The 24913-nt window shown below is 40.2% G+C and overlaps 1 protein-coding gene across 2 annotated transcripts in view; it reads left to right on the top strand.

Moving 5' to 3' along the window:
- scube3 (signal peptide, CUB domain, EGF-like 3) overlaps positions 1–24913 on the top strand; it is a 75249-nt gene that overhangs the window by 5630 nt on the left and 44706 nt on the right. For both annotated transcript variants that reach the window (XM_076878695.1, XM_004546244.5), the window contains exons 2-3: positions 12941–13063; positions 17745–17870. In XM_076878695.1, coding sequence (XP_076734810.1) covers positions 12941–13063; positions 17745–17870 — 249 coding nt within the window. The remainder of the gene's footprint in view (positions 1–12940; positions 13064–17744; positions 17871–24913) is intronic.

Raw genomic sequence — 24913 nt, 5'->3', positions numbered from 1 at the left:
AGACTATATGTTTCATCATATAGTCTCGCTCTCATTCCTTATCTGCTCTGGTAAAAAATTTGGCACTGACTGATTTGCCATTATAAGAAAAATGTAACAGAACACAATGAAGAAACAGACGTTTGCATCAACAGTTTATCCAGTGGATCTAACTTTATACTGTAATGTGAGGACTGACTGCAGCACAAACCAGATGTGCTGCGATGTGTGGTCAAGTGAAGTTGATATTTGGTGAAATAAGATGTGTGAAAATGAATAAAAAAATCATTATATACTTCCAAATGTAGGAGCGCGTAAAGACTCTGACAAAAATGGCTGCACAGATTAAGATCATGGCAAAAGTATGCTCATAATTTTTGCTTTTAATCAAGTTTGTACCCACTTATGTTTGTTAAACTGCCTTCTATCATCATTGAATTTACATGTATATTATGAATGGTTACTCTTTTTGTGGATGTTATAGGCAGTATGAATGTCAGGTCACAGAACCACAAAACCATAACCTGTAGACACTGCAGATTCTCTGTTGCTGCCCAGGGGAACCCATCAGCTACTGAAGCCCCTCTGTCAAAGCACCTTTTCTGCCTTCCTCGAGCAGAAAATCACTTTATCAGCAGCTGGTGAGGCTCTTGTGAGCACCATTTGTCCCCTAATTTCAAATGGTTGCAGGGCTGACAAAGCTATAGATTTCAGGTACAATAGAGGATGGGGAAAAATGTGGTTGAAATCTCCCAAACTTTTGAGGGTAATGGCTTTGTATGCCACACCAGTGTCCGCTGGTATAAAAGAAACATTCTAACCCTCACACTCAGGAGTACAGAGCGCTGTGCTTGTTTGAGGCTTGTTTATTTATCAAGGCTTTAATTTGAACAATATGTTCCAAATGAGCCCTGTGATGCTTCTCTCAACTGTGGCATTGTGGTTAAAATTAGAAAGCTCCCTCTCCTGCTCCCTATCTCTTCCCCTTGCTCCCTCTCACCCTGTCGCTGGCCTTTGTTCTCTGTGCTGACAACATCCCCGTTGGTTTCGGGGGAGGATTGAGTCAGCGCTGACGGTATTCTGACCCCCCGAGTCTTTGACTCACCTCTAGAGCCCCCTTCACAAGTGCTGATGGCTCACTGAGGAACCTCAGTATCGTCCCTGAGCCAGCTGCAGCGACTCTTATATCATTAATCCACTAACCTCCCAGAGCCCACATTTGTTTTTCTGTTCCATTACTCACTGATTGGGGACTCGAGGATTCAGGAGAAGATATCAGAGGGCCTGTCATCTCTGTGTCTGTAACGCTACACTGTCCTTTCTCAGCTTTCACCCTCTTCTGGGTTCCCTCCTGCGACCCCTGAGCTCAATAATGGGGCTGCGTCTGTCTTTGAAAGTTTGGCGGGGTCAGGGAGGGACGTCATTAGGCTGGTCTGCGGTGGTCAGCGTTGTCGAGGGGGGTTGGGGGTTAGAGAGAGCCTTGTTTACAGACTGTGTGTGTTTACATTCCTGATGGTGAGCGCCAGCTTTAGAGACTGCTGGAAGTTAAAGGAAATGCTCTTATTCTGCTTAGTAATGGAAAAATCCAACCCAATACATCAAGGAATCCAAATGAAAAAAGGTTATTTATTTCTGGCCAGTGCATTCTGGGTAGAAAGGGGGATGACTTCACTGATGAATGTGAGACTTCCTAAATGAACAGAGGCATGGGAAAAACCATATGACCCACTGAAGTATTTAGTCACCTCCGGTGAACTCTAGATATAAATTTATTGCAGACCCTGATAGTGTATACTGTTCTTTGTGGCTTAATCACTGCACTATCAATCAAAGAGGCATCTAAGATTTTCACTGTCAGTTAATCTATCAGTTATCTCTTCTATTTATCATTCGGTCTATAAAATGTCAACAAATTGCAAAAAATGCAGAGGAGCTTAATTTGTGTAACCAGTAGTACAAACTCCAAAGACATAGAAGAGGAAGAAAGCAGGAACTGTAAATTCTTTACATTTAAAAGTTAAAATAAGTTGTTTCATTACTTTAGTTTGTTGTTGATTAACTTGCAATTACTCAACTAATCATTGGAGCTTTATAGTGCTTCAGTCCTTTTAGTGTAGTGTTCTTGCTGGTGCCACAACAAACCATTATTATAGCCCCAAGAATCTTGATTTGTATTTCCAATTAAATGAGGCCATAGCTGAATAATCACATGTATAATAATGACATGGGCAGGTTTTTGATGGGATTTTGCTGTAATTTTGTAGCGACTGAGTGTTAGATGGTAGAAATGTTGATTTATATTATGTTTTTCTAAAGTGATATTGCAGGAGTTGCCACACAAAGTGCAGTGCTTCACTGATCAGTAACTGTTATGATTATGATTTAATCTAAACCAAAAAAAAGAAAATAAAGTGAATATGCTTAAAAAAAAAACAGGTATGCTCTCATCTATCATTTTGCAAGGCTGCAGTTGAGTAAATATGTGGTGGCTTTAATAAATAGTTGGTGGGTTTTAATGATTACATTTCAGTTGTTTTTTCTGTTTTTAAATTTTGTCTCACAAAGCAGAAATACCATCTTTTTACACGTGAGCATTTAGAGCTTATCGTGTTAATCTCACATTTGTGTTTGGACTATTGGCCTGATTTAAAAACTGTGGGTGTATTTGATTTTAAAAACTTTGTCTGACCTTTCATGACCAGAACAATGAGAAAAAGAGAAAATAACAATGTATCTAAGTAATAAGATGCAGACCCACCTGGAACGGAACAGTTATTAAGAAAATATCTTAATAGGCTTTGAAACTGGCTCCTTGCTGTAGTGGGTGAGACTTTCACTTGGCAAGTAAAAGCTTGACTTAGACCCCCTCTGGGGTTGCGTCAGGAAGGTCATCCAGCATGTCTCTCAGCCAAATCAAACATGCGACAAGGGAGCCGCCGAGAGTCGCTTTATCTTAATCGGTTTTGGGCTGAACACGGGTCGCCTTGTTTATTTTCTAATAATTTGATTCAAAAAGTTAATTGTCAGTTACTTTGCCAATCAATTATTCATTGAAATGTTAAAGACTTTCTTTTCCCATCTCCTTTAGCACTTTGAAAGTATAGTCATTACCCTGGTTACTCATTTTCTTTCTGTGGAAAACTTGGTCTTTTTTGTAATTATGTGACTGTAAAATCTGCCATCTGATTTGAGATACAGTAGGTGCTGTGACTCGGTGGCCCCTTAAACGCTTGATAGGAGCGCATGGTCAGGATTGAAATGAGGTATATATGTCCAGTGAGTTCCAGCCCACTAAAGTCCACATTTCTGAACTTTTAGCAGTTAATGCCCGCTTCATGGCTTACACAGAGAACCATTCACTTTATCCCTCAGTTTGACAGGAAACAACTAAAAATATCACACTTGTGCTGTAATTGCTATGTTACCATCTTTAAAGTTGGTACTGTATCTGGCATGAACCACCAATTGCTGTGTGCCGAGTGGAGAGTGTCATGTCAGTTAGCTCTGGCTGCATAAATATAAGGTATACAGCTGGACTAAGTGCCACCCTTCCCGCATATAAAATATCCTGCATGAGGCCAAGAAGTCATTAACAGTTGAGGACACATTCCAAGACGGTTGAAAAATCACTTGAAGAGAACAGATTAATTTCTTGTCAGTGGGCTCCTAATGAGATCTGTTACAAGCTCTGCTCATTTATTCAGAGGTGTATGTATGTATTAGACCTCTGACACTTAACAGAGTGTCATGTCAGTCTCTCTCTTTCTCTGTTCTCTCTTAGTATTACTCTATGATTCACTTAATTACTGTAATAAGTGTTTTCCTTCTGGAGGTGGTCCGGAGGTCTGTGAGTCATAGTCTATTAAGGCCACACATGCTAAAGTAAAGACACCAGATGCTTGGCCTATGAACAAAATCACAGAGAAAAGACATTATTTATCACAAAGCCTGCGCTTGAGCTACCTTGAGATATGTTTTATAAATGACACGAGGTGAATCCACTTGCTCTTTACTCTGCAGTCTCCAGGCTCATCGCTGCGGTTGTCTTTATGTATGCTATGAGGCGCAGACACTCTGAAATGCTCATGAAGGAGCGAACAGATGGAAGAATTACACAGAAAGATTGTGTACGAGTTGGCTTGAGTAGTTGAAATGTTGTAATGAACCCCAAATACGTATCCATTATACATCGTTTCAGCTGTTGGCGTAATGGAGAAGCTCACCGTGTAGGAGGGTTGTCACGATACTAAAATTTCAAACTCTGTACCGATTGCCCAGAAAAATATCAGATTAGATTAGAACAATGCTGGTTTGTCCAAATGTATTCAGCTACAGCCCTGTGTATTTCCTGTGCTTCTGGTGACTTGGCACCATATTTTCGTTGCTGATCAAAAAGTTGGTAGACTGCCACTCTTGCTGTCTAATTTCCGGTAGACTGTTCTTTACTTCAACATGTGACTAAAGGAAAAAAATAACACTTGTTAGTCACAAATAATTATCTGGTTAAACTAAAATGGGACTAATATAGTTCCCCCCCCCCCCCCCCCCCCCCCCCAGCTCTCTCATTAACATTATCGTTTTATTATTAGCCATAGCCGCCAGCCGCTGCCTTAATGATAATTTAACAGTTGGGGGTGGGTAATTTGGATAATTGCTAATAGTTAAAAGGCTAATGTCAATATGTGCGCTCGCCAGGTTAACATTTATGATTAGTGTTTAATACGTCAGTGTTGTTGATGTTGAGAGCTTTACTGAAGTCATAAAATTGGTCATGAAGGCCATGGTGTGTCTTTAAGATCCTTTGCCTTGTTTGTTGTGCTGCTGTTCACCTGTTCAGCTGCTAGTGAAGGGGAGGGGCTGTGCTGTTTGAAGTTTTTGTCCGTATGACCAAGTGAAGTTGGTATCAATAAAGAAATGCAAATACATGCCTATCCCAATATGAATTTTTAATATCAACTAGTATCAGAGGATCATTTTTTCTTACCTATGGTAATAACAAGTAAAGAGCACATTAATTTGGATTAAGAGGGTGAAAAGAGATTGTTAAAGACTTAGAAAAGGAATTAGAATAATTCACATAATACAGGCACACATTAGATTAGATATCTTAAATAATCAGAGGATTACTCGCTCTTTACACTGTTGTACAAAATGCAGATGTGTTATTTTTTTGTGCTGTTGTTATAAAAAAAAGAAATGCAAGAAAAGATTTGTTCTTTTGCAAAGAACCAGACTTTAAAAAATTAACACCTTTAATATATATAACAACCTCTAACATTAGGCAGTGTAAAAAATGGTGTAGCACACCATTACGGGATACAGCAGCACTATAAGGGTCAGTCAGTCTACCCTTGTTGTGTTATTATGTGCTCCTAATAGACATAACAGATGGTGAGTGGCCCTGAGCAATAAGAAATGAAGTGTCTAGATGTCTAAATAAATTAAGGGTGTTGGACACAGTTCATGTCTTTCATGTTAACATGACTTGGGTGCTGAAACTTATCTTGTAGGTTCTTGTACGTTTTTACCCTCACATTAATCTGAGGCTTCATGATTGGTGGACATAAGCAGGGAGGGACCCGCAGGGTTTTGAAGTTGTGATCACAGTTTCTGAAAGCACAGGATCAGTCAGTGGTCATGATTCCTAAACATTAAGAGTGTGTGAAGGATGAGTGTAAATATCCCGAATGGAAGCAGTGGATATTTTTATTCACAACTTTTTAGAGGTTTGCTGGACAGCCAACACTGTGTCCCTTCATTAGCTGAAAGGAGATCTGGGCAAGAAGGGTGGCGAGATGCTAAATTTTGTGTTAATGTTGACGTCTGCATTTCATCAAAACGATTTCTTTTTTTTCGAGGTCTACTTTTTTGCTGCCCCAGCACAACTTCAGTAGCTACAGCTTTTCCAGAGTGCTGCGTTGGTGACTCCCAGGTTACAGGAAAGAATCACAAAGCCTTACATTAGTGTGGGAAATGTGCTGTATACAACATTAAATGTGCACGTTTTCCTTTGGTGTTTGGTCGGATAATGAGCTAAAGACTCTAGAGGCTGGATTAACACCTTGGGCTCTTTGTCGAGATTCTCCTGAGCATTTTGACATCCTCCAGTATATGTCGTAGTGACTAACATTTTTGTTTATTCTTTGGACATTTTGGAAGTAATTTGAAAGGTTGTGGTTCTGTGTGTAACAGTGTGATTCTTTTTTTTTTTTTTTTTTGCAAACAAAGCGCATCTGTTGCACAGACAGTGAGAGTGGACTGTAAAATGTTTCCAACTTCTAAAATGATTATTATTTACATAATTAGAGATTTTGTATTTTTCTCTGAGGTCAAGGGTGTTGATATAATTCTAATCATTTTTCACCCAAATAAGGAAGTAAATACACGGTTCTAGGGGAAAAGCGTATAAAACACACATTATTCAAATCGGAGTACTTTTTAAAAATATTTTAAAACATGCCCGGATCCTTTTATTAATACAGAAAATGCACATTTGTGTTTTACAAGCACAAATCAATGGAGAAGAAATGATTGCTGGTTTTTCCACACCAGTTGCTTTGCTTCACAACAAATAGTTGGCTTGTGAGTTAAACATCATATGGATCATTTACAACGGTGAAGATAAAAGAGGCGCTACAGCCATTCTGACAGCTGCTCTGTACCTAAAGTAATTATCCTGACCTTAACCCCATCCTGCTCAACCGCAACCCAAACTATAGTGTAAGTGTGGTTCTAAGATGGATAATTACAATACTTTTCTTTGTAATTATACACAGTATGACAAACACTGTGATCCCAAGAACACATTTTTATGGCATTGAACCCAGCACCCTTCCTCTTCTGTCGCAAAAGGCTCATGAAAATCAAGGAGTTCATCGGAAAATGGCTTTGTCAGGAGGAATGTTTTGTTTCTAATCCTTCACCACAAATGTTCAAATATTGCACCGAAATCATTCTGTCAGGAAAACACGGCCGAATATTTTATTACTTTCGCTTATTGAATGCATCTCTCGCTCCGTATTTGTGACGATTATTTCACAGTTGACTGCAGGCGGCACAAGTAAAGCTACACCTCTGGGTGTCCCAGCTCCAATCAGTCTATTTCTGTATTTGAAGGAAAGTTGATGGGTTTGAGGGGGCGGGCAGGTTTGGGGCAAAGCAAACAGCTAGGGTCTCAATACTCAAAGTCAACATTACCCTATGTTTGAACTACACACCTTCGGCCCTACAATTCTCCCACACACTCGCGCTCTCTCCCCTCTGAGTCTTATTCCTGCTAACACCCCCCTTGAGCTGGCCCAGCTAAATACACTGCTTATCCCAGGGCTTTCTAATAAATCAGGGAGGAAAAGCACCTCTGACAAAGTCTCACCTCCACAGCCAGCAGCATTAAGCTGGCTGCTTTGACTTAAATATGGAGCCTGCTTTTGGAGTAACTTTCTTAATCACCGCTTCTGAGGACAGGAGCGTGTTTTATCCAGCGAATTGAATACAATTACAGAAAATCCCATTTAATTTACCCCGCAACGTTCCATCATGCCAAAATAAAAAATTCCAAATTGTGCCTTTCTGAGTAAGGGCATGTCACAATCCATGCAGGGATTTAGAAGTCTGACGCATGGTGGGGGTTAGAGTTTTATTGAGCATGCCATGTAAGCAAGAAATGGAAAGTGGAATCAGGGAGAGAAAACATGCTTTATTATTGTATGACTTGGTTTCATCCAGAGTAGTCACTGGATTCAATATTCCACAAATGTCAGTGTGTTTGAACACAGACTTGAGCTATTTGTGGCTTTAATATGCTCAAGTGCTTAAACCAGAGGAGAGCTACAAGACAGCAATATTCCAACTGACACATTCCCCAGAGGAAACTGTTTAAACATCTGAGCATTGCCCAACATATCTCTCGTCTTTGGTTTTGTTGTTTTGACTTTGTTTATTAATCCTTGTCTCGAAGCGCCGGCTTCATTCTATGCTGCCTTAACTTGTTCCCAACAAATGTGATTCCTCAACACAAAAGAATGAAAGAACCTCTCAATGAAAAACACAATCTTTTTCATCTTAGGCATGAGGCAATTACCAGGGCGGCATTACTGAACGCCCTGTACATTTTTCTCAAGCCTTCAGAGGATCATCCCCTGGACTGAACCAAAGAGTGTATTGATTCTGACATGTTTATTTCCATGGCAAAGGCAGTGGGGTTTCCAGAGAGACCATCGCATTTAGCTTTTGTTGTCTATGTGTCTACTGGAAGGCTCCCAGTGACTTTTATGGGTGGGTTTTTAAACATTGCTTTGACAGACATGGGCTATTGTAGTTTGTGGGCCAGGATTTCTTAATTTTGATGTTTATTTCATTTTCTTTAGCTCACAACAAAGAGACAATGGGACTGTGAGAGAGTAATTTAATTAAAACACATTTGTGTTGACTATTTTCCTGCTTTTCAGCTGAATTCCAACAGTTTGCTAGCTGTTAAGTTAGTTATCTGTTGTTCATTGTCATTGTTTCTCAAATGTTACTGGTATCACAACTCTGTCATGTCTAAAGATGACTAAATTTGTAAGTAATTTTGGCAAAAATATCCATTTCATTTTATTTTTCAACTCATAAATTGCCTGGAGGATTTCGAGTACTGTGCATGTGTTGTATAGTTAGTTTTACAGTTTCAGAAGTTAAGGCTGTTGTATTAAAACCCTAAACACACAGCAAGCTGCTGCCTGTCAGTGTCGGTAAAGACATTATATATCACAACATGGCAGTTATGTAACATTTGAGACACTTTTAGCCTAATATCTGCTTCTGCTCTCTCGCACCCAAGTGTAGCCTGGAGAAATAACTGCATCAATTTGAATGCAAATTTGACTTGAGACGAAAGTGTGACTGTGCAAACCTGTACGCGTGTGTGTCCCAAAGTATAAGCGTAAGAGTCGGCAGCATTGCAGACCGGAAAGATAAAGTGAACTGATTCTCCAGATGGGAACATTAATAGGATGATGAAATAAGGGATTCTTTGAGTTTCTGTCATAATGAATATTAATTACCACAAAGATTTGGCACCAAGAAACCTGACAATAGGACGGATAATTTGTTGTGATTAATACCTCGTCTATTGAAAAACACTTCTTCAAACAGCCTCTCTTGCTCTTACCCTGGAACACAATCTGTAAGGAGAAAGAAGCCAGGCTCCTGGGAAGAATTTATATTGTTCTCACCAAATATAAATCACTGGAGGGTCTTGAGGACCTCCTGCAACTCTAAATGTGTTTGTGGAAACTTGGCAAAATAAGCCACAACTGTCCCGGGTTTCTGTATTCCCCTGCTGAATGCTGCACAGATGCTAAACTCCCCAACAGACCTGTGAAACATGGCATATCATTACAAGAATAATGCTGCTGCTGGAAAACGCTGGTATTTTTTTTTTTTTTTTAATTTTCATCGTTGTGTTGATGCTCAGCTTTTATAAGGTTACTGAGCAGATGGTCAGTCTGTTTTGACAATTTGAAAAATTTCCACTCTGTTTTATAGCTATAACTTTTTAAATGACCAAACAATTGCCAAATGTTACGCTAACACACAAATATGGTGAGACCTAAACTGCTGGATAGCCAAAATCATGATTTTGTCTTTTTCTGCACAACTTCTCTAAATTAAATAAATCACTTTTAAGTCCTATTTAAAAATGCAAAGCAAAACATTGTAATGTGTTATTTATTTATTTTTGTAGATATAGCAATGGCACATAACTTTGGCACTACAGAGCTACTATATACATATCTATCCATCTCTCTCTCTCTCTCTCTCTCTCTCTCTCTCTCTCTCTCTCTCTCTCTCTCTCTCTCTCTCTCGATATATATATATATATATATATAGATATATATAGATATATAGATATATATATATATATATATATATATATATAGATATATATATATATATATATATAGATATATATATATATATATATAGATATAGATATATATATATATATATATATATATATATATATATATATATATATATATATATATATATATATCTCTATATCTCATAGATCCAAACATTATATCTGAACGATTGATTGTTAATTGTTTTTTCAGAACACCAAAAGCAGTTTGTCGGATTATGGTATCTCAAAACAAACTTTGTGATGGCCGGGAAGGCCGATCGATCTGGATGCATTTAGAAGTCCAATTGTAGAAAGTCTATGGGAAAATGGCCCTTTTTTTTTTTTTTTAAATTAATTAATTAATTAATTTTTATCATGGCCTCAAAATCTAGTTGAATACAGAATGATGTTCACCTTATACATTATGGTTTCCAGAAAGATGATAAAATGATTCATGATTTAGAGACTAACAAATGACTTTTTAAACTTATCAACTGGAAAAACACCAAAAAACAGATCTTCACAAACCAGTGGGTGACTTCATGGTGGCTAGATTAACTTTTTATATACAGACTATACCTGTAACTAGAGGAAAATATTGGAATACTGGATAGTTGGTTTTGGGAAGCTACAGATGGTTGAAACAGATTGTTGAGGGTAGGAGTTGCTAATGATGTATGATGATCCGACATGTCGCTCAGACAGCATAATCCAAGTCTGTGGACTAAACAACATTTTCTCTTGGGATCGGCAAGCAAATGTGCAACAAAAGCATAGCCTGAACCTTTGAATCACAACTCTTTCAATTTAAGTGAGAACAGAATCTCTGAATCTGTGAATACATTCACATAATTGCCTCTTGTTTTAGTCATCTCTGTCCTACAGTTATTGAATTGTGTATCCTCAGGATGCTCATTAAATTACTTTTCATGCTGTTCTGCGATGTTTAAGTAATGACGACCACGACTAAAATACTGAGCAAACCTTGTTTAAACTACTAAAATATTATGTGTTTTTTCTAAAGTTTACTGAATGCTGTCATTGTGGGTATTTAGCTCAAGGCATGTCTGATTCGGTTCATCATCACAGAATCTATAAAGTCTGAATGAGCCCATGAGAGCAGGTACTTGTCTGGAGACTGGCAAACGGACTGGTAATTTAAACAGTGCTTTTCTACTCTCTGTGAACACTCAGACTACAAACCACAATCGCACAGCCTTTTAATGCTATATGCACACAGTTGATGGATGCATCAAGGACAATTTGGGGTTCGGTATCTTGCCCGTGGACACTTTGACATGCAAAGTGGAGCAGCCAGGAATCAAACCATTTGCCTTGCAATTGGTAGATGACCCGCCCTATCTCCTGAGCCACAACATCCCTAAATTTCTAGTTAATTTGTGTTTGTGAGTTTTTTGCCTTGTGTATGCTCTGCGCAGTTTGTGTGTACAGTCTTATTAAAGCTAAACTTCAGAAACTATATGCTTGCTTATAGTATGTGCATATGAGACTTTTGTTAGTGGTGGTATTATTGCTGTTAGTGATGTTTGCACGGTGACCATATTGCATTCTGTTTTCTTCTCCACATTTTCCATTCATCTTCCATTTCTGGGAATTCTGCAGTGTCACTGTCCTCCTTTCCAGTGCAGACTTCACATCCTCTAGTAATAGGCAGATATAGCTAAAATGCTAAGCTCAGGGGTTTGGGTTCCTGGTCATTTCCCAGTGGGATCAGCCAGCTCCTGCAGAGGGCTTGTGATAAGAGTGGATATTGGAAGCTATGTAAACCTTGTTAAGCTGCCCTCCCCCTGTGTGAAGGGGGGTAATCCTAAACACCTGGGCTAGTTAACTGGGATTTGGCTGGATTAGGGGCTCCGTGAAGGCCAAACTGATCTTCCTTCTGGTTAAATCCATTTCCATTCTTATCTTTTGCTTTTTCTTCTTTGTAATCCAAACTCTGTTTGGTTGCACAACAGTTAAAATTGCTCTGTACAAAACTATTATCAATGCCAAAAATCAGTTATTCATTCCTGAGCAACAAATAAGTGTAACTGGGTTTGGTTAAACTGGGCTTTGAAAGACTTGTTTAAGTACATCTGAAAACTTGCTTTTTAGCTTAGTAAAGGCTGCGGGTCAAAGCTAGGTGTTTGTGTTGTCTACTGACTTAATGATCCCTGATTTCTTCTTAGCATAATTCTGTCAATGACATTAAATGTTTTAATGGGAACTATTGTGGTTTTTCTTCTACTGTCAAAACAGTAAATGCTCAAAATAAATAATGAGGTCAGCATTATATGTATATAATCCCAAGGAGACCAGAATAATCTTCAGTCTGCTCTGAATGCTCAGTTTCTTACAATGTTTTTTTCTACTCTTGGATCTGAATGATGCCAGCAAGAGCAGATATTCTACAATCATGTCAGCTCTGCCTGTGAATGCAGAAGTGTTTGGAAGTGGCAACCAATCAGAAGAAAGTTTGCTTAAAGGGAGAGGAGCTAGCTTGGCTTGCTTCAGACAGAGAATGAACATGCACTTATGCCCAGCATAAGATGAATAAGAGTTATTTTGAGATGTAAGTCAGCAGCACTACTGTACTATATCTTTCTAAAAGCAATGTGATGCTCAAAAGCCTCAGTTCCACTTCCCTTTAGTACTAATTCACAAATGTTTACATGCTTATACATTAGCATACCTGCTCCTAATCTGTATATTTGCACTGTCTTAGCATGCTGATGTGCTTACATGCAGCCTCACAGAGCTGCTTTGTTGGCTGTCTGGGGATATTTGTGGTTCAGTGGCCAGTGCATCCCAGTTGTTTTCAGGCTCTGAGATGAAGTGTTCATTTAGAGGTTGCTTGAAGCACAAATAATGGTTATTGCCCTACCACATGGTTAAAAGTGTCCCCGCCTTTTTACTAAAGCTTGGTTTGTATTCATTTTAATTGTTTGTGTCTGAGCGCGGCCCATTACATTCAGAAATTGGGGATGTTTTTGTGTGGTATAAATGCAATGCTATCACCAAGAATGTTTTAGCTTCACCATATAATTGGTGTCTCTTATTTTTTTTTTTTTCTAGATGTGGACGAATGTGCAGAGGCACTTGATAACTGCAGCATTGACGCCATCTGCCAGAACACCCTGAAGTCATACAAATGTATCTGCAAGTCAGGCTATAAAGGGGATGGCAAACATTGTGAAGGTAAAAGTGTCATTGCATTAATATGCTTATTTTCAACTGTGACTTGGTGCTTGGGGAGGATTTGTACAATACACTGAAGTAAATGCAATGTTTCGAATGTTAATTTGCTTTACATCTCTGAATGCAAGTCCCTGAGCCAGTGACGGGCGTGATGAGAGCGTATGTCTCAGTTAATATAACTCATTAGTTTAAAGACTTCCTGAAAATGGAGGCAAGACAAGAGAGAGGGCTGCAAATGGAGGGAAGGTGAAAGCCAGGTGCAGAGTGCTCCTTTGTGACAAGATGAAATGAAGCAGTAAATTTCCTACACATGTTAGAGGAGAAAATTAAGATAGCGGCTGAAACGGCAGTCGAAGGCTCTGCCAAGCCGTAAGGGATATTTCCACAGCCGGAGGCAGGCCTTGTAGACTGTCAGACACAAGTCTGTTTTTCTAGCCCTTTTCAATGGGCCCAAAGCCTCCGGATCATTATATCCCACAATTTTTATTACTATTATTACAAAACCGTATTTCAAAGTGCCATTTTTTTTTCTCTTACTGTTATTATTCTTTCATTTACTTGACCAAGTGCTTTTCATGGCTTTCTGTCTGTAGGTCATAAAAGTTTGCTTTTATTGAATTTATTGTAAAATATGTGCAAGGTTGGGTTTCCATTGAACTCAAGGTTGATAATACTTGTAAAACAAAATTCAAAAGCAGGAGTACAGTGACTTGTATTGCCGCCTCTTCAATACTTCTTTGCTGCCTGTTGAATGTCATAGTAATTTTTGAGTGCTGCACCAAGTTAACACCTACTTGTGTTGAAAAAGGGCACCAGAAAGCATAAAGACAAGAAAAGTGAAGTATTTTTGATGTTTATGTGGTGATCACACGTGCACATGGTGAGTGCAGAGGCCTCAATCCTACTCATATAAAATCTTGCAGTCAAAAGATCATGCAGGGACGAGTCCAGAATAAACGGAACAAGAGGATAATATCAGCCAAAAATGTATACAGGTTTATTATTTTTTTTCCTTAAATTGAAAATTAATTAAATTAGTCTATCACAATAAAAGGCCACTAATTATAACCCCCCCCCCTCCCCCCCCAACCTGGCAACTTGCCAGCACTGTAACAATCACCTGATAACTTGCTGTCACCAGCATGACACTTACACTGTATTTTATTTTTAATTTAATTTTTTATTTTAGCAATTCCCCAACCAATAAATACACTGCAATACAAATCCACAAGGACACTTATTACATGCACAATTGTTTCCCTAAGCAGTCAGTAGTACAGTTCCTTGGAATTGTTAGTCTGCCTGCCTCACACAAAAGGACGAGATAAATGGTAAAGTGGAAAACTGCACCCAGGACAGAAACAACTTCACTTCTTTCCAAGCATCTGCCAAGACAGCATGCTAACGCTAAGCTAGCCAAGATCCCAGAGTGAGTGGCAGCGCCAGCAGCCAGACCCTTAACTTCAACAGGTAACAACATATCAGGCACCCTCCCTTGCTACCAGTTCACCTTTCTACAGCAGAATCAATGTGGCAGTCACGTTTTTGTGCTGGTTTTCATCTGTACTTTGTGTGGTCAGCTTTGTATTCTACTAAGAAAAAGATTTTAGAAATGTGTGTCCTAATTAGGGATTTGTGTTGGTGTGCGGGGGGTTGTAGAATCAGCTATTTTACAGAGTTACCTGAAAGCAAAGTAACGACCAGTATAACAAATTACTTTTTCCTGGGCGACTGTGGCTCAGGTGGTAGAGCGAGTTGTCTCCTTATTGGAAGGTTGGTGCATTGATGACACTGACTCCTCTAGTGTGCATGCCAAAGTATCCTTGGGCAAGATACTGAGCCTCTGAGTTGCTCTCATTGCATTGACCAGACTGTAAGTGTGTGAGCAAATCTTAGAAAGGCATACATTAAAAATTTTGCATGACTGTATGTGTGTGATTGTGTGACTGAGACTTGCAGTAGAAAGGTGCTTAACTAAGTTATGTAATTACAGAGCTCCAACATCAGTTCCTCTAATAATGTCTCTGATTGGAATAGGCGGTGCTCAATTGATCCAGTTTGTGCATAAAAGAGTCAAATCCTTTTATGTGAATGCCTGAGGCAAAATGCCTGAGTTAATGAAGAAAGTTGATAACCAACATGATACCTGTTATCTCTGACTGAAGATGTTTTTTGTTTGTTTTTTAAGGCCTCTAACACAAAGAGACCCTGACTGTGGTGAACTTGGCTTGTAGTATACCCTAATGGTTGTCGGGTGGTTTAAAATGCTATCAGCTACCTTTCAATTAAAAAAGAAAGAAAGTCTAAAGAAAACTTCATATTGGGCGAATTTTAGGTGTTTGGCTGATTGGTCGAGTACTCCTAGCATTTTATCTTAAAGAAGCTGAACTCAACAAAAGCTCTGAAAACATGTGCTTCCTTCTGATCTAACATTTTGGACTTTACAAATGACTTTGCAGCTAAATTCCATAAATTCCAATACTATTTTCCAGTGTTGACTTGCAGACCTAATTTAAATCACCATCAGCTTGACTTAAACACGCTTTATTTTTACTGCGGTTGTAGTGTTGCTTGTTGCTTCACACTCTGTGTTGTAGGTGTAGTTTTCATATGTTGAGCAGTTGTTCACATTTCACTTTAGCTCCTTTACAAAAATAGATTTGTTTTTATTATTATCTTTTTAGTTAGACTTTAGATGTCAGTGGAAGTTAACAATATTTCCTGCCCTCCCTTTTAATGGAAAAATCTATTTATTTAGCACAGCCGGGAGCTTCTGTAGTTTGGAGTCAGAGATCGTTAAGTTGTTCTTGTTACGGGGACTTTTTTCCCTAAGCTTTGTGGAGAAACCGCCACAGTTCCTCTGTGGATTTAAGCTGTCTGAGTCTCTCTCTTCTCGATGTAATCCCAGACTGACTCCGTGATGCTGAGATAACGGCTATGTGGGAATCATACCATCTGTCGCAGGACTCCATGTTCTTCTTGTCACTGAACATGGTTCTTTTGGGTGTCGATATCTCATGCCAATAATCTGATATTTACCTATTACTCTTGCATGATAAAGGCCTACACAGCACTGTGTAAACTTTCAGGTCTTTTAGATATGAATGAAGACAACTTTGGCGCTGACATGGTCAGATGTGCCCAGCTCTGAATAAAAGCTAGTTAGTCGAGGAGAGTCAGTGTTTCATCAACATGTGGTGGGTGTTTCTAGAACAGAGTGAAAAAGTGATGGGTGATCGTGTGCTACGATCGGAGAACGACGCAGACGTGTGGAAAGCGACTAAGCAGAGTGCAGGAGAGTCTCTATGTTTTAGTTCCATCCCTCTGCTGTCAAGTCCAATTAAGCCCTGAGAGAGGCAGCCTGAAGCAGGAGCTGAACAACCAGAATCATTGGCCCTAAATGGGACAGTAAGTGCGAAATGGAAGTACTCTGTGTTCTCATCCACCTTGTCTGGGTCTCCTCAGTATGGGCCCCTCAGCCATCATCATAACCATAAAAGACAACTCCACTTAAACTGTCATAGCAGTCTGCAGTCTCTTTATCTTTCTGCCTCCGTCTCATTTCTGTGTCACATTTCTTTAGTTTTTAGCTACTTGAGCTGAAGTTAGGTTGGTTTTATTAGTCATAAGATCAATATTAGCATTTTTCTTTCCCAGTATCGACTACCAGTGGGTCACTAAAATCAATGCCTTGTCTGATTTCATGAAGATATCTTCCTGGTGACAAAGCAGTTTAACTTGCTCTGATAACTTAATAGTTAGGTATGTGTTTTGTATAAATAGCTACATATTTTGCTGCTGACTTTATACTTTAGGTCATGGTAGAAAGGTTTTTAGTGTCTTGGACTGAACAAAAATGGTTTCTGATGCTTTAACATGTTGCCAGAAATAACATTCCATGAGTAAGAATCAATGTCTTGGCAACTGGAAACTGGCAAATTTTAGGATACTTTGTCATAAAAGCTTAGGCTGTTGGGTTTTAATAAAAGGAAAAATATTAGCAGTCTGTGGCAGATTCCCAGGTTATGTCAGTAGCAGGTGAATCATCCAATTACCACAGCTGATGTCTCTTCCATGTTTAGCTTAAAAGTGCACTTGTGAAAGCAGAGGTGGAACAAAACCAGATGATTTGGGCCCTCTAAAAGTTGACCTGATTGCTTAATTGTGTATGTGTTTATTTTAAGGGAATAATTAATCACTTTTGAACAAGCTTTGTCTAATCTGTGCCAAGAATGATAAAAACATAAAGGTTATACACACGATTGGTTTTGGCTTGACTTTATGTATTAGGCTTATTAGAGCTTTATTGTAACGAGTGAGGTTGCTACCAGGAAGTCCTTGATCCAGCAGCAGGTGTGGATATTATTGTCTGTAAACCATTACAGGGAGGTTACAGGTTTAGAAAAATGGTGTGGATTTTATTAATTTGGATCTAGTTTGACCAAAAGTTTCCAATTTTCCAGGCTGTACGCTTAGCTCACCACTGCCTGGCTGTATGTTCACAGTGAATGCGCAAATATTAAAGTCATGTCACTCTGCTAAAGTAACCCTCAGCAAAAGAAGACCTTTTCGTACTTCTGAAATGTTGAAACGTTTCTTTAATCGTGGTCATACTTTGAAAATCAACTGGTTTGTTATAGCTACATTTCTGAAGCACATTCATGTTGTCATCTTTCTGCAGATGTCGACGAGTGTGCAACTGAATACAATGGCGGCTGCGTCCACGAGTGCATCAACATCCCGGGAAATTACAGGTGCACGTGCTACGACGGTTTTCGCTTGGCGCATGATGGGCACAATTGTCTCGGTGAGTGTATATGTGTGAGTATTTGAAGTGATCTTGTGTGTTGCTTTTTCTCCTACGTGTCACACAATCATGTGGTCAAACACTGTTTCCATAACGGGCTTTTGTCAGAAGAACTTGTATATAATTAGCTACATGTGTCAAATTTCAAGCTAACCATAATTTAACCCGTGTAGTTGCAAAGATCCTTCACTCTGAATGTTTAATGTCCCAGTATGGATGGTATTATGTCTGTCTCAAGGCCAAACTTGGCTCTTATTAGACAGCTGCTTCAGATATTTTTGCCATTCCCTTGTTCACATAGCAGGTAGTTCCACATGTGCTTTCACAAAAGGAAAATGCAGCCCTTATTTATAATATCTCTGATGAAAAGGAGAGAATTTATGAAGAGTTCGACCGTGAGCTGCGAGCTCTGAGTGAGCCGTCAGCCGACATGTTTTCCCATGGTTTCATATTTCACCAAAGTGCCAGTCATGTTGGCCTCACTGAGAATGTATTACATTTAAAAGGTTATGAAATAAAGGAAAACATAGTTTTCTTTCTGCAGCTGGAGCTGCTAAACATAGACATCACACATCCACCTCCATTCCCTCCTTTCCTCTCGCTCCTTTTACCCCATCCACTCATCCTTCGCTCCTTTTGTTTTGATTTGAAATCCCAAAGTGAGACCTCGCTGCTCCTAAGAAATCATCTCCATCTTGGTTACAGCCTCAGCATGATGCATTTCACTTGATGCTGAAAGCCAGCTAGTCCTGTGAGCTGCTGTGATTTTGTTGTGGAGTAAAGTTAGATGTGACTATCACAGCAGAATTCACATTCAGATGAAGCGATGGCAGAAAAACTTATCAGCACCTAACGATTTGCTGTGAAAGAGACTCTGCATGCGGGCACGAAAGGCATCATGCTCGAATCAGCCCCACATTTACTTGATGAACTGCATGTAATGCTGGGATTAAGCTACAATGGAATGGAAAACACTCCCATCTTTAGATCGATAATTAACCTGTCCTGACTTGACGATGCCCTCCTCTTTCCTTCAGTCTTACCGTCTCTCTTTCTCTCTCGCTCTCTGCCTCTTTATCACCCGTGCGCTTGTATTTATCATGTAAAGCCGGGTTATTTTCCAAACCATTTAGTAATGGCATTCAGTTGTGCGTGGATCATTTGGTGTGCCTTGCGTGCAGGTGCGATACATTGTTTGTGTGGCTGCTGCTGGCGCATCAAACGGAATTGCGTCCATCGATCCCTTTGATATAATTTGTCATAGTGAAACACACACGATCAAACACAGAGAGAGCTTTCAAGTTTCCTTTTTTTTATTATTCTGTTGCTTTATTCTGCTGCCATGTTTTATTTTAGTTTTTTCTCGCAAGTGACCCGTTTGAAAGTGGGCAAAGACTTCTTTGAAAAGCTTGAGATTTGTATCAGAAATTCTCTTGCATTTCTTTGAACGATCTATCAATTATTAAATGAATAAATATATTTTTTTGATCTCAACATAGCCAAGAGGGTTTGAAGACGGACTGAATTGTGTATATGCAGCTGTCAATTGCAAATCTCGGCTCTTGTCTTGAGACCTTAAAGTGCTCTAGAGACTGCTTTTTCTGGAGAATTTAATTCATTCTAATACCCGTGCTCTGCTCTGCTAAGGGAATAATCCTCAGCACAAACAGAGAGAGGAGAGGAAGAGGAATAGCGGAGGTTTCATCTTAAGGCCCCCAGCTTCCTCTTCCAGGTTTAAGCTCCTTTTTGGCCCCTGAGAAAAGATTAGTCCCCTTGGCCCTGGAATGGAGAGCCTAAGCAGCTGGTTCCCAGACGAGGTCAGAGCCTCAGAGCCCTTATAGACCAGATGTGCCCGAGGCCACAGTGGAGGAGACACTCACCTGATCCTCAAAAGTTCACCGTGAGTTTAGAGTCTGAGATCTTTAAGGTGCTCCCTTTGGATTTACCTCATGCTATTCCTCCACAAAGCTCCAGCGATTTGATTTGATGTTTTTGTTTTTCTTCCCATGGTTACAGTGCACTTTAAACTCCCACAGGAGATTTCAGGTCTCTAAGGTTCTTCTGCAGTCAGTAGGCAATGGTGTGTGTTCGAGTGTTTGTGCGAGTGTCACCTCAGGGACACCGGTTAGGCAAGCGCACATGCATCCCTGTCAGCGTCTTCTTTGTTTGCTCTCTGGCGCACGTGCCACAGAGCTCCTTGTAATTGGATGTGTTGGCAGCATAATGACATTGGGCGGTGGCAGAAGGCAGCGGAGCATGAAGCAGAACACTGCCTTGTGTGCCTCACTGGGGACGCTCTGGTTTCTGAGGTCTCCCTCGTCTGCCCTAACCCCACAAAGATGTCAGAAAGTCAGCAAGGTGGAAGCGATGCGATATCACAGCGTACTGCTCCTGTCTGTCCTGAGTGAGATGCCACTCTTGTATAATTTACCTCAGAGGGAGCTATTGTACCTTCTCAAAAATCACAGGGAGAGTAAGTGAAGCATATAAGAACTCGATTACATCTTTTATAACTGTCACGGCTATTATCTCGCAGAGGTGAGGGAGGGGTGCTTTTTAATCACTGCACCTCTTTCATGGCAAGGCTGTAAAGGATTTCTTGAGTCTGAGGAAAAACAGAGGAATCGGTGTCAATTTAATCCAAAACACACATCCTCTTTACAATGAAAACCAGATGGAGGACCGCTATTAGTTCCCCACTGTAGCACCAGCGTCCCCACATTTATGACTTATGTGTTTTGGTTAAGGTCCTACAGAAACCAAAATGCACTCTTATCTTTGCTAGTTCATTAAACTCTCTCGAGAAGCATAATGCCATGTGTATCAGCATAAATACCCCTTCCTTAAAACCACAAATGATAACGTTTCACTTCTCTCCGGAGCTAATACACCCAAATAATGATATTTCTATTGCTCCCAAGAGTAGGCATGCCACAGTCACATGCATCCCGAGTGTGACTCACTGGGAGAAACAAAGGCAGGCTTGAAATAGACATTACAAATGTTTGACAGAGCACCATCAAACTGCAAAGGATAAGTGTTTGTCATCGTGTTATTTGCTTTTACTCATCATCCTGTTCCGTCAGTCCAGAACATGTCCATCCTTCTTTCTGTAGAATTGATTTTTTTTTTTGTCCAGCTCCACATACTCCCCACACACAGCTTAGCATGCTATGTTCCTTTGATTTTTATTGACCAACACTGATTTGATTTGTATTGATTTGGCAGAGCTCAATTCCTCGGGTAATCTGTAGGGAAATGAATTCCCTTTTACTTTAACCTTCCCCAAAGACGTAGCTTGAACTGTAACACAAAAGCAATGTCATTACAGCCTTGAAAAGAGCTTTTGAAGGACCCTTTTGAAGTAGCAACTGAGGAAAGGTCGTGTCATTTAACACTGTTTAGTGTTTTGCTAAAGGCTGTAATTGTGTAGCGATGTTGTTTTCTCCTGCTTTCATAGATGACAGGAAGCATTTCCATCAAACAAAAGTGTCTGAGTCGTCTCCTGGCTGAACCACATCCCCATCTATGTAATCCTTATCATGCTGCAAGGAAAGCTAATGAAACGGGAGGTTTCAGACTGATGTATTATTGACCAGGTTCTGATGGAAAAAGGTGGTCATCAAAGACCTTCACGCAGATTTGCATTGCAGCCTATTAAATGCTTTCCTTAAGTGCATTGACCACTCTTCCAGTGCAGTGAGGATAACCTCCAAACCCCTGACACTGACATAAAATACTCGACACTAGCTTGGGTTTACTACCACTTTTAACTCCTGAATGTGTAGAAATGAGTCAGGGCAATGATTATCCGTTTAACCCCTCAGTCATGAAACCCAGGGGGCGTTCAGGACCATACGGATACTTCTTGTGCTTAGCACTAACCCTTCTTGACTTCTTGCTGCAGATGCAAATATCCAGCTTTCTCCCCAGCGAGAAGTCACTTTGCTTTTGTTGTGAAACAGACAGATAAGGGCTGGGACGAGAGAGTCTCTCCATAGCTCAGAGGAGCTGGAGTGATGAGCTAAAGGATAGATGTGAGATTGGTGAATTAGCTATCGCCCACTCTCTCTCTCTCTCTCCATTCTCAGGATTGTTCAGTCCCATCCACCATGAAATGAACAATTCCAGCTGAGCCCACTGGCAGGGCTCTGGGGGGAAACTCAAGCCTGTGATTGGTCTTAGGGATGTAAGCATGCAGCAGACTGGGAGCCATCATGGCAGGGCCTCTTGTCTCCTTGACATAGCAGTGTCCATCCAAACATTTATCCTGAGGTTTTCTTTTTAAAATACTTCCAGACTTGTTTTGGAGGAGCAGACGAACACTGTTAAGCATGAGCTTAGCTCATAGATTTTCATTTAGGAAATAGCTCGGCGGGTGATTGGATTTGAAATCTAAGTCTGTGCTTTGTTTGCAACAATGGTTACCTGGGAGACGGGTGAAGTCAAAACGTTTCTGAATTTAATCATTGCTTTATTAGCGTTGTTTATGTAATGGCATAAAAAAATCAAACCTTGCTGCTGATTTAAGAATGAAATGCTATAGTTAACGGAATTAATTCATGTTTGCTTAGCAGATGTGAATCAGTTAGCTGTATTGAAACAGTGCGTCGGGAGGACAGGAAGAGCTGGAACTAATAAATTGCTCTGCGCTATAAGCGTTTAAGGGTTCCACCCTGTCATGGTCAAACACATTTCTGGTGATTTAAGAGATTGTGTGCTCTGCAGATGAAAGATCAGGACTTCCTGCATTATATCAATTTAGAAAAACTCAGCTGACAGGTGCTGGAGTACTGCTGAATGTGTGCAGCTTCAGCATCTGCGCCTTCAGTTTGTCCTCTCAGACTATGTTCAATACTGGCGTCATGGTCACTGCTAAGTCAAGTGGGTTTATGAATGCGCTGTGCCACTGAAGTCCAGAAGCAACATAGAAAAATAGGAAATCCTGTAATCCTGTTTGAAATGAGAAGGGATCTTGTTTTAATTGAAGCTGGCTGTGGATGTGCCACTCCTTCCCCACTGATGCTCAGTCAAGCCAAGCTGATTTCTGCTCATCTATGAGAGCAGCAAAGTCTGCTCCTGTAGCCCACCAGCTGTTGCTGCCCATCGCTGCACATGGCCCTGTTTTGCTGCCTTTTTAAAAGAGCGCAAGCCAACTCGACTCCTGTGAATGAATTGTGCAAAGAGGCCAATGTCTGTCCATTCATCTCCTTGTCTCTGGTCTTCCTAGACTACAGAGCCAGCTCTGTTTGATTCAGATAGAGGCCAAGGACTGGGATGGATACATGGACAGCCTCACAGATAGCATTTTTTTTTTCCACACTCCTCGCTAGAATAAAAAAAAAAGTCTTTGTCAGCAATAATGTTCCAAAAGACACTGAACCTTTAGAAAACGGAGAAGGAAAAGCGTATTTCTTCAAAAAAGGGGGTTCAGGGGTTTCTGTAAAGCAGCCAACATGTTTACACGACTTTAAAGCTCTGTGCAAGGCCAAATGTTATATATACAGGCAGAGCTATCTGAGAAACCAACGGACATGGCCTCCGCAAACACAACCAATCTCTTAATCTCTCTCAGTTTGAGCCCTCCTTTCTCCTTCGTCTCCTAAAGTGAAGGAGGGATGGAGCGGAGACATGTCTCATTTTTCAGAAGGAAGGCAGCCCTTTTAACTTGATTAAGACTTTTTTTTTTCCTGCCCTCTCTAGAGAATTTTTAAAAAATGTTTTAAGTCCAAATAACATGAGCACTTCGCCTGGCCATGCCAGAACCCCTTTCCGCTTGGAAATATTTGCTTTGGACGCCAGCCTTGCCCAGCACACAACACAGGCAATTATGGGAGCTATTTAAACAGGAGAGATCTACCTACAGACGACGCCTCATTTGGAAGGATGAAGGAATCAGGAAATTAAACCTTCATTGATGCGCTGATGGTATGGAAGGAGAATTCCCACAGGTCCTCGGAGACTGGTTGCATATCTCATGGGCATTTTGCTCATGCATCCAGGACTGTTGTGTTTATGTAGCCTTTATATTTCCGAATTTTTGGTAGGTGTGTGTGTGTGTGTGTGTGTGTGTGTGTGTTGAAGGAAGAGAGGAAAGGGAAAGAAACAGAAAAAGAGACTTTTGCATATGTTTGGACAAATTTCTCTGTGAGTTGTGAAAGTTTTTTTTGCTACGTGCTAACAGTTTATCTGCAAAGGCGCAGCTGTAGGTTGCCGGCTGCTTTCGTCAGCTCAAAGGTCTTCCCTCTGTCGCTGCCACTTTCATGATGAAGAGATGAGACCACGAGGTCAACACCAAGCAGCCACACAGTTGAATGAAAGCCTCACCAAGCTTTTCATAAATTCTCCGTCTTTTACTCTTGAGTTTAAGCCTAAATGTGAACTTTCTTGTAAAGTTTGTTTTTCAGATAACGATGCTTCACCTGGTTGCAGAGTAATGTTTTTACCATCAGTCTTAACTGATGTGACACATTTGGGGGTTTTTTTTGTTTTGTTTTTTTGTTTTAGCGGAAAGAGACATTTTTGCTCATGGAATGTGAGGACAGGACAGCACACTTGGCAAGCTGACAAGGTTTATAAGTGCTACCTGCCACTGACCTACTTATAAACCCCAGAAGTTTCCATCTAGTCAGGTGCCACTTTGTGTTTTTGTACACCAGTGAATCCAAGCCTGTGAGTGGAAATAAAGGAAAAAAGAAAAGTACGTTTAATTTCTAGCTCTTCCCGTACTGAGAATTCCCCAGAAAGGAAACTTAATCCAGAGGCCTTCTCAGACTGGACAAATAGACAGTAAATTAGTTTCGCATGACGGTTTATTAAAAAAAAGGCTTGTATATACAGCAGATTTTTAATGGATTGAGCAGAGGACTGGATAAGGTTCCAGCGTGGTCAGTAAAAAGGGACCAGGACCCCATATCTGAGGGAAAGGAAGAATATGGCGTGTCATCTCTACAACTACACCTCAGACACACAGAAGGCGACAGGAGCAAAGCTCTGCTGCACTCCAGGCAAAAATAAGCAGCAAAATATGACACACAAGCACC

The sequence above is a fragment of the Maylandia zebra genome, linkage group LG20 (genome assembly GCF_041146795.1).
Source record: "Maylandia zebra isolate NMK-2024a linkage group LG20, Mzebra_GT3a, whole genome shotgun sequence".
Lineage (NCBI taxonomy): Eukaryota > Metazoa > Chordata > Actinopteri > Cichliformes > Cichlidae > Maylandia > Maylandia zebra.
This window is presented reverse-complemented; position numbering and strand designations above follow the sequence as displayed.